Below are 10,885 nucleotides of genomic sequence, written 5' to 3' on the forward strand. Positions count from 1 at the left end.
AAATGATGCACTGGGTGGGGTGTTTTGTTTTATTATATTGAGTGTTGTTATCTTTGAGGATGGTTCCAGTTACAGAGGGTCTTAAACCAGCTGGCCCGTGCTACGAGGTCAGGCAACATTGGAGAAAGAAGGATTCATGTGTTTATTTCCCTATGTATCTCTGTATGACATTTTATCTAGATTGGTATGATTCTGTGCGATTGTATAGAATCACAGGAGAGATTGAAGAATATAGGTAAAAGTCTAGAGAGTCTTAAAGTCAATGTAAAGCTGTTTGTGTGTTTCTGTTCTCATGTGGACAGTCTAAATGTGCAGTGGTAGGGATGAAAGGAGACAGTTGTGCTGTGCTGGGGCCGGGGGTCAGGAGGCCACGCTGGGACGTCACGGGGGGGGGGGGGGGGGGGGGGGGGGGTCATCCTCCCCAGGGTGTCCGATGCTTTTCATAGAATGTCATAAAAGTACCACTGGCCAAACAATCAGTGGGATTGAGACTTCAGATGGTGGATGACAGGTCATGCACCTTGTGCTTGACAGGCTACGCATCTTGTGACAGTAGCCTGGGAGCCAATCTGAATACACTAGACCTTAAGGGAGGTGTGGGGGTGGAGCAAGAGGATACTATTTAGTGTCTTGAGTTAACCTTGAGACCTTGGGATTTGGGATGCGGTAGACTCTGTGTGCCTGTGGTTGCCCAGCCCCGATTAGATCAAGCGGGGGAGTACGGAAGAAGATTGAGGCCTCGTTTTCTGCCCACAGCTCCAGCCAGCCGGTAGACAGGGAGAGACAGGGACTGTAACATGTGAGCTTAAGTCTGTCCAATAAATCATTGTTTGCCGCTTCCAATCCCGTGTTGGGTGATTTCATAAATGACTATCACAACAAGAAGGCTATTAACATCGTGGTCCATATTAGATTTGCTGCAACTTTTATTAAGGCTTATACAAAAATTACACAACGCAGAGCAACAGAAGAAGAAGAACGCCAAAAGCCAACATATTCACACTAATATACACATCACACTTTGCACACTCACTGACCGCACTACATTTTGTATATTGTTTTTGATGTTATTTTGCACTCGTATTTTGTATCACTCTTTGCATTGTCCTGTCTCATCCCTGCACCCTGTGCAATGTTGTCTCCTGTGGGCGCAGATGTGTGTGTTTGGTATTGCTGTGTCTCTGCGACCTTCCCATGTCAAGATATGGCCGTTTCAATCCCCTCTATTGACAATGAATAGGGGGAATTTTTAGCTCCTAAGCCAAAGTCCAAAAAATGAATCGAGGTGAATGACCGTCCGTGTTTGGATGACTCTTTGGCGCCCCCCTCGGGCCACAGTTGGCAGGGGGTGGTTTGGTGCACTCTGGGCTCTCCCCCTGCTCCCCCACACTGGCAGCTGGAGGTTGGCCCATGCATGCATGAAAATCAGTCTGGTAGTTTTTGCATAATCAAATGGTGGTCGGAGAGCACAGACCTCTGCCCATGAATGCATTTTGTGGCTGTGTGCGTGCAAGCAGGACATGTTTGGCATTACTACAATCGTTAGGTCGAGAGATCAGTTTCATTGACAGTGAATTTTTGTCTCCTGAGCCCAAGTCGGCTAGCCTGGAAGCCAGACAGCCAGACTCATCGCGAAAAAAACAACAACGATAAGAGTCTGGATTTCCAGCCATCCAGAACGATTTGTTATCCCATAAAATGGGACACCAATCAGGAGACTGCATTTGAACTGCTGTTCCGCCCCCAGTCCCTGATTGGTTCCTGTAGATGATGACGAGGAACAGGAGTCCGCTAGTAGAATGAAGCAACGAGCGGTAACATTCATGTTAGAAGAATAAAGCCACAGCCATAAGTGCAATTCTTGCAGAAATAGACTCAACAAGAGTATGCACCAGCGGAGTTTCTCAGCGCCATTCTTCCGACTGGATTTGGCAAAAGTTTGATCTATGTTTTGTTATGCTGATTGGCTGAAGGAGTTCGTCGCAAGTACTCCCGCCCACTCAAATCATTCTGGGTGGCTGGAAGTCCAGACTCTATCGTGAAAAACATTTTTCGACTGGGGGTGAATGGGCGGCCGTGTTTGGGCGGCTCTGTGGAGCCCCGCTCGGGTCGCAGCTGGCGGGGGGCAGTGCGGTGCACTACGGGCTCTCCCCCCGCACACCCCAGTCCAAACCCCATGTCTCTAGCACCCCCAGACAGGGAGCTGGCTTGAAGTTTTGTTTTCATTTGTGGATCCGGGCCGTGATTCAGATCCGCTCCAAAATTGAAAGGGTTCTAAGTCAGCCCATGCTACCCACCCTTCCACTGTTTCGTGAAAATTGGTCAGGTAGTTTTTGTATAATCCTGCGGCTAAATAAATGGGCGGGGCCAGTCCAAACCCCTTGTCTCTAGTGCACCCACACTAAGTTTGGTTTTCATTCTGCACCCGGCCTGTGATTCTGATCCGCTTCAAAATATACTGGGTTCTAAGTTGGACCATGCTACACCCTTCCACCGGGTTTTGTGAAAATCGGCCCAATAGTTTTTGTGTAGCCTAATCCTGCTAATAGACAAATAAACAAATCCATCCACACATGCCACAGAAAACATTACCTCTCGCCCTGCGCTGTCACTGGGGCGGAGGTTACAAACGCACCCACACACACCACCGAAAACATTACCTCATTTATATGTTGGTAGGTTTGTTTATATAGCGATTGCTCAGCTATAAGAGAGGCAGGGATATCATACCAAAATATAAACTAGAGACACGCAGGGAGACAAAAATACCCAAATTGCAGGTGGTAGACTACAACGTAATGTTTTGAGTCTGGAGAGAACGAATCACTGCATTCATAATTTAGGAGAACACAGAGCGAACAATTCTGTGGTTTACGAACACACACGTTCGTGAATCTGACAGACACCATTCTTCGCAGTGTTCTTACGAAATTCGTAAGAAGAAAAACAAATTTAAGAAGAAACTTAAGAAAATATTCGTGAATGGGCCATTGTCTTTGGGTTCTCTATAAAAAGCGACAGTCTCCAGAGCGAGCTCTGATCGAGATTCCCCCCGTCCGACATGAAGCTTGTTGTCTCAACTCTTCTGGGGTGCCTCGGTAAAGTTATGCGTTTAGATAAAACATGTCTTTAATGAATCATGCATTATAGAAAGAATGCGTTGCGTCCTAATAAATATGGGTTATATTGTCTAATAAAGATGTGTTTTCCCCTCAGCAACTGTGTTTGCGGCTCCGACTGGCGGAAAAGTGAAATGGTGCACCAAGTCGAACCCAGAACAGAAGAAATGTAAAGACCTCGCAGCCGTAGCACCGCAGTTCTCCTGCGTAAAACGAGACGGGTCTTTGGAATGCATCAAGGCGATTAAGGTGAGGTGGTCTAGTAAGCCACCCTTCACTGACTCTGTAATCATTTGTGCAGTCTGAAACGTTTTTAACATTACCTATGCGTGCGCAGCGCCTACAAACATGTCTTGTATTCTTTCCATTGAAGACGATATGGTCATAGGCCTACACCGTTTGATCTACACCAGCTACTGTGTACAAATGCAAAAAGATGGGTTTAGGCCATTTGCTGTCATGATGAGTCTAATGTGTAAATTGTCTATCATGCTTTTAATTGGCAGGCGGGTGAAGCAGATGCTATCACTCTGGATGGAGGAGATATCTACACAGCTGGCCTCGAAAACTATAAACTGCATCCCATTATTGCAGAGGACTATGGCAAGGGTAGGCTTATGATGAATTCCTCCAGACTGAAATGGATAACACTTTCTTTCTTTTTTTTAATCTTTAGAGTTCTGATTCATTCCCTGTGCCTTCTCTCCTGTCCGCTAGAGTCTAAAGACACCTGTTATTACGCTGTTGCCGTGGCAAAGAAGGGCACTGGCTTTGGGTTCAAAGACCTCAAGGGAAAGAAGACGTGCCACACGGGGCTCGGGAAGTCTGCAGGCTGGAACATTCCTATTGGAACCCTGCTGTCCATGGGCAAAATCGAGTGGGCTGGCATCGATGACAGACCTTTAGAGGAGGGTGAGTGACTGCAGTATTGTATGTGTGTATGAATCAGACCCTATAGCTTATATTTTATATATATTTATATTTTATTTATAGCTTATATATTATTTTGTAATAATTCCTCCTCAATACTTAGAAACCTGCATTTCTGAACCATATATAAATTAGTAAAAAGTTGTATTTGTATAGCATTTCGTACAAGAAATGCACCGGAATTCTGTTTGTTTTGCAATTGTCATTTCTCTCACATGTATGCAGAATGTATGTTTATAGACCTTCTATTAGCCAGCCAGCCAACATACTGAGTGCAGTATACAGTACATGTATGTTGATATAGATAGATAGATAGATAGATAGATAGATAGATAGATAGATAGATAGATAGATAGATAGATAGATAGATAGATAGATAGATAGATAGATAGACATGTTAATGAGCCTAGATGTATGTGGATTGGTTTGACAGCGGTGAGTGAGTACTTCAAGTCCAGCTGTGTCCCTGGAGCCACTAAGGGCTCTCAACTGTGCAAGCTGTGTAAGGGAGACTGCAGTAAGACCCACAATGAGCCCTTCTATGACTATGCTGGGGCCTTCCGGTGAGTAGATATCTCCTTGATAGAAATATTACACTCTCAGAAACCTCCTATAATACCACCCCCTCCCTCCCCTCACACCACCTCCTCAGAATACCCTCCTCCTAGATACCCCCTTCCAAATGCCATTTTTCCCCCCTCAATACATACATACCACCCCTCATGATGCCATCCTGTCTCTCCTCCTCCACCAGGTGTCTGAAGGAAGGTAACGGAGATGTGGCCTTTGTCAAGCACCTGACTGTTCCTGGTAAGAGTTGTTCACATTAACACAGCAAGGTTTCATTCTCATTAAGATACTGTTATTGTCATACTCATATTTAATGATGATTTGTGACTCTAACAGGAACAATGTTAGTTGTTTTTAAGACAAACATGACCACCACGCATAGCATTATCTATAGTCTGGTACTATGTATGAGTCTGAAACTGTATCAGAGCTTTCATTGACAATATGTCTAGAGAAGCCAGTTACGCATGTCAATTAATCTTTATTGCTATGATAAATCAAACAATTTCAGTCGTGTCTATATAGTCTGCTGTTTGCCTCTGCTTCAGCAATTTCTAGAATTCAGTGTTGGGTCGACACCAGAAAAAAATGCAGCGGCACACATGCTTAGATTCAACAGTGAATGTTATTCTCCAGCCTTATTTGGTAGTGTGGGCACACCCAAACTGCTCAGCGTAGTAAATAAAGTGAATTTACCATTACATTACATTACATTACATTATAGTAATTTAGCTGATGCTTTTATCCAAAGCAACTTACAATAATTGCATTTAATGTGGGAAAAGCCAATGTACTACTACTTGCCAGAACTCCCAAGTGCATCTCCTTTCTAAAACAAGTGACTAAGAGCATAATCTAGTGCTGAAGGCGAAGTGCAAGAATAAATAAAACATACAATAGATGCTTAAGAGGGAGGATTGTGGTAGTATTTCTTGAAGAGGTGAGTTTTGAGCCTGAGGTGAAAGATGGGCAGTGACTCTGTCCTGGCCCCGCAGTGGTGGAATGAACTGCCCACTGACATCAGGACAGCAGAGTCGCTGCCCATCTTTCTCCGCAGGCTCAAAACTCACCTCTTCAAGAAGTACTACCACGAGAGAAGAGCCGTGACCGTGTCGTTCGACCGCAGGGGCCTCGCAGTGACGGGGCAACTAGTCTCCTCTAGTGGTCAGGAGGGGGTGTAGGGTTTGACCATGGCTTGGAGGTAGATAGGAGCTGTTCCTTTCATTGCCTTGTAGACTAGTATCAGAGTTTTAAACCGGATGTGAGCTGCTACAGGGAGCCAGAGACACACCGTCGCAACATAAGTTATATATTGTCACTTTAATGCTATAAGTCTCCCATTTTGTTCTGGTTCTGTCTCTACAGCCTCAGAGTGGCCCAACTATGAGCTGCTGTGTCTGGACGGCACCAGGGCCAGCATGGACAGTTACGAGAACTGCTCCCTGGCCAGAGTTCCCGCCCACGCAGTAGTCAGCCGCAAGGACCCTGACCTCGCCAAAACCATCTTCAACAGCCTGACCGCTGTCAAGGTACACCTTGCACGCGTTCTGGACGCAGTCCACATGCGACTTGACAGACAGATGGACAGAGACATACAGCAGAGTGAATAAGAAGATCTGGATATACAGGAACACTTGGAGAAGTGTAGCCACCATTTAAAAGAGGGGTTCAACTTCAGTAGCAAACACTACAGTAGTAATACCTTGAATGAATCACCTTATGTTTCAAACGTGTTTCAAGCCCAAGTTTTCGTCATGAAAAATATTTGAAGGGATTAAAGAATGTGGCTTCTTGTTTTTCTCAAAAGGGAACAAACCTCTTTAAGCTCTTCTCCTCCGAGGGCTACGGAGCCAAAGACCTGATGTTCAAAGACTCCACTCAGAGCCTGGTTCAGCTTCCAGGCACCACAGACCGCGTCCTCTACCTGGGAGCTGAGTACATGAGTATTACCCGCTCCCTGAAGAAAGGTTAGCACGCACACATAACAGCTGAACTATTTATTTATGTCCACATAGTGAAAATTACATACAGGGATACAAATACTAACAGTACAGTCAGTATACAATCACACACACAAACACACACACACATACACAAATACGAATACACCACACAAATACAAATACACACACACACACACACACACACACACACTCACTCACTCATTCACTCACTCTCACACACACACACACACACACACACACACACACACACACAAATACACACACACACAGTCACAAACGCAGATACACACAGACAAAAACACACATTGATGTGCCTCTCATTTTGCCACCCACCAGAGCAGTTTTCAAGTACTCCATCCAGTGTCATTAAATGGTGTGCTGTCGGCCATGCTGAGCAGTACAAGTGTGACATATGGAGTGTCAACAGCATGGTTAATGGATGGAGCATGATTGACTGCCAGGGAGGATCAACGGTTGAGGCCTGTATCACCAAGATCATGGTAAGTCAAGAAGCCCAGAGCGGGTTCATAATCTCGTTACAGTAAATTGTTCCTGTTTTCATCATTTCTTTCTTTCTTTCTTTCTTTCTTTCTTTCTTTCTTTCTTTCTTTCTTTCTTTCTTTGCTTCTCTCCACAGCGGAAAGAGGCAGATGTCATATCGGTTGATGGAGGACAGGTGTTCACTGCTTTGAAGTGTGGTCTGGTTCCTGTCATGGTCGAGCAGTATGACTCAGGTATGAGGCTGTAACGAACACACATACAGTACATGCACGCACACGCACACACACACACATTTTACCATTAACAATTTACATTGTTCGTGTGATGAAATCCTCTTCTTTTTCCTCCACAGCCCTGTGTACCTCTTCTGGAAGTTGTAAGTTCTCCCTCCTACAGCACATGTTGACATCAGCCTTCTTACCTCTGTCCTGCTCCGTCCTTCCAGCTAGAACCCTAACACCACCCCCTCAGAACATCAATTCAGTCATTATCTCTTCTACTTGCTGCACACTTACTGAATTGTTCCTTTTCATGACTCGTCCTTTTTGTCTACCCCCTCCCTCTCAGATTTCATGACTCATCCTTTGTCTACCCTTCCCTCCTAGATTCTCAACCATCCTATTACGCTGTTGCCATGGTGCGAAAGAGTTCTGGATTGACCTGGGATAAACTGAAGGGCAAGAGGTCTTGCCACACGGGCATTGGCAGAACCGCTGGCTGGAACATCCCTATGGCCCTGATCTACAACAGTACTGGGGACTGCGACTTCTGTAAGCAGGTTTTTATGTACCTGTGTATCATTTCATTTCAAACCTTTATTTATACTCGTGAAACTCTGAGGTTTCCCTCATTTACAGTGATGACGAGTTTACACAGTGATACAAATCAACAAAACTAATGCAATGTACAATAATAATAATTAAAAACAGTTACAGGTCGAAGTTCATATGGACTTAAACTCTGTGATTGAAGGAAGGACCTCAAGCTTTAGAGTCTGTTGTGAGGTATTCCAAGTATAAGGAGCATCATGGAAAAAAGCAGCCCTTCCAAGTTCAGAATGCAGAATGTATCAATGTACGATGTATGCAAGGGGTAGTGTATTGACGTTTGTGTGATTCTATCTTCCTCTTCTCAGCTAAGTTCTTCCCGAAGGGCTGTGCCCCTGGAGCAGAGCCAGGCTCAACATTCTGTGCCCAGTGTGCTGGCGGCACGAGCAAGATTGCGGGAGATGCCTTCAAATGTAAAGCCACTGCAGAGGAGCAGTACTACGGCTATGCTGGGGCCTTCAGGTAGGGGTCGCCAGACCTCCTTTATGATCCTGTCAAGAAGCCTCTACATATTAATGCTGTAGAGTGTGCTATTACTGTGGGTGCCTTACTAATGTGCTATTCCAAGTTGAAGTTGGCCAAAAAACAAATGTACCTTGTATCTCTTGTATGTTCTCCATCTAAAGGTGTCTAGCTGAGGACAAGGGAGACGTGGCCTTCGTCAAACATACCACTGTGCTAGAGAACAGTGATGGTGAGAGAAGTTGGTACTATCTTCACACCCATAATTGCCAATAAATGGTCAGTGAATCACCCCATAGCAACTGTATTACAGCAATGATAGTGATACCCATTGTGAAATAGAAGTCCTTGTGTAGTGGAAATTGAAGGAAGCCTGGCTTGGTGGCTGAGTGGCAAGGCGTTGGACTCATAAACCAAAGATCGTAAATTCAATCCCAATCATAAACCGAAGATCCTAAATTCAATCCCAATCCGTGGCACTGTGATAACAACATTGTATTATGAAACTGTGTCAAAAACGACATCAGTTAAACGTAATTGTCCTAGTGTTCACCTTATTATTTAACCCTAACCCTCCCCCCCCCTCCCTCCCATGCCAAGATACAGGTGTCAGAACCGGGCACTACAGAATGGGGAAATACTCCTGAGCCCCAACTGAATTGTGGTCAATGGGCGGTTAATTTCTGTGCTTAGAACTACAATAATCGACTGCAAACTGCTCAAAAGTTCATTGCTAGATTCTGTAGGCCGAGTCCAATGATGGAATCCAATGATGTCCACCTCTTGACATTTAGTTGACTTTAACACCGGCACGAAAATAATGTGTTTGGCAAGTGCCTTCTGGATGATAGCTTGGTTTGACTAAGGTCAGCAAACTAGCTAGCTACTATTGTACTTTGTAGTTCAGTGTTTGTATCTTATTGGGATTGTATTTGGAGCTGTATTTTGATTGGCTGGTTTGACTTGGGTGCAGTAGATACTGTATAAACTGGCGCAGCGGATTGGGCATCAGAGTTTGTTAGGAGAACCGCACATTCTCCGACATTCTCACGTCAAGTTTTTCTTTTAAATAAATCCCCAAAATGGCATAGAAAGCGTTGTACACCTTCTTTTGTGTGCAAGCAACGGTTATAAATAAGGCCACTCTCCTGGTCTCTCATCCGTCACTTCATCATGACTCCTGTTGTCTAGGTAACGGTCCATCATGGGCCAGGACTCTGAAATCCGGAGATTTTCAGCTGATCTGCCCGGGTAAAGGACCCATGGCCATTGATAAGTTCAAGGACTGCCACCTGGCCAAGGTGCCCGCCCACGCTGTGGTCACACGCCCAGAGATTGCTGGCGACGTGGTGACCATACTCCAGGAGCAGCAGGTGGGTGTGGCTTAGCTCAGGATCCTCAGACCGTAGATCTCTAAATTCACTGTTGTAGGTGATGTTTTCTCACACACGGATACACATGTTATCTCCGATATTGGATGTCCGATAGAACCTTGAAAGTGGATGTTGATCTGCAGTGCAAAGCCATCTATCTTTATGTAATTGTCTCTTTGTCTTCAGGCGAAGTTCGGCAGCCAGGTCGCTGATCCCATGTTTAGGATGTTTGTGTCGGAAGGAGGAAAGAACCTCCTCTTCAAGGATTCCACAAAATGCCTTCAGAAGATTCCCACAGATAAATACCAGGATTTCCTTGGAGAGGAGTACATGAACACCATGAGCTTTCTCAGACAGTGCACTGACTATGCGTCTGGTATGTGTAGACCCACATGCGTTCATGCACGCCTACCCTCACACACACCTTTGTGTGCTACAATTCATGCCACCTGCTTGCAAATCTATCCTATGTGATGGAGCTCTCTCTAATGGAACTAAACCTTGCCCTCCTTGTGTTTCAAACAGATCTGGAGAAATCCTGTACTTTCCACTCCTGCCAGAAAGGCTGAATGAGCTGTCATTACAACATACAAACCCCTGCTAAAGCCAGACTTGAAGATGACACTGACACTGTTTCGCTATTTAGTTTAGAACAGCAAGAAATCTGCTTTGAAACTGTCCCATGTTCTTTTTGAATAATAACCGTGCACTATTGAAAATACAAATGGCCGTAAGTCCATTAATTTCAAATACTGTCAACAAAAGAACACTAAAAAGTTCTAACGGCAGATTCCTTGTAGAATGGACATTGTATTTTATGTTGATTCCCTCTGGACTGTTCATGAATGTGTGGTAAACACTGATCCTCCATCAATCAGACTCCCTGATTTCAAACACACATCTGCTTTGGATGGTGTCTTTCATAGGTCAACTTCTTGGGTTTATAATCTGAAATGAAAGCATTCTCTTTTTCTATATTTATGTACAGAAGTTGCAATAAGTCAGTTAAAGAATGTTGCCAGGTTTTGGTATGGGTATTTGAGAATGGTGATGCTTCAGACCTTTAAGACCTGAATTAAATATAACTGAGGCTCACTCTTGCTGTCTACTGTTGTTTAATCAAAGTATGAGGTAATTTT

General features: G+C 44.6%; 1 protein-coding gene across 2 annotated transcripts; it reads left to right on the forward strand.

Annotated features, from left to right (window-relative positions):
* Window positions 1-2,747: 2,747 nt before the first annotated feature.
* Window positions 2,748-10,856, forward strand: LOC311316164 (serotransferrin-1-like). 2 transcript variants are annotated; one of them, XM_084446961.1, is made up of 17 exons: window positions 2,749-3,098; window positions 3,217-3,368; window positions 3,626-3,728; window positions 3,837-4,031; window positions 4,483-4,612; window positions 4,804-4,859; window positions 5,985-6,148; window positions 6,427-6,586; window positions 6,920-7,083; window positions 7,221-7,317; window positions 7,437-7,460; window positions 7,690-7,854; window positions 8,220-8,373; window positions 8,538-8,605; window positions 9,565-9,746; window positions 9,933-10,122; window positions 10,272-10,856. In XM_084446961.1, exons 1-17 carry the CDS (start codon window positions 3,062-3,064, stop codon window positions 10,313-10,315), a joined length of 2,085 nt encoding a protein of 694 aa, XP_084303087.1. In that variant the 5' UTR covers window positions 2,749-3,061; the 3' UTR covers window positions 10,316-10,856. The 2 variants fall into 2 exon arrangements, with proteins under 2 accessions (XP_084303088.1, XP_084303087.1); XM_084446962.1 differs by lacking the exons at window positions 9,933-10,122; window positions 10,272-10,856 and having other exon boundaries at window positions 2,748-3,098; window positions 8,538-8,652; window positions 9,565-9,705.
* The last annotated feature ends 29 nt before the right edge of the window (window positions 10,857-10,885 follow it).

Source organism: Borostomias antarcticus (genome assembly GCF_949987555.1).
Source record: "Borostomias antarcticus genome assembly, chromosome: 12".
In the NCBI taxonomy this organism is placed as follows: Eukaryota; Metazoa; Chordata; class Actinopteri; order Stomiiformes; family Stomiidae; genus Borostomias; species Borostomias antarcticus.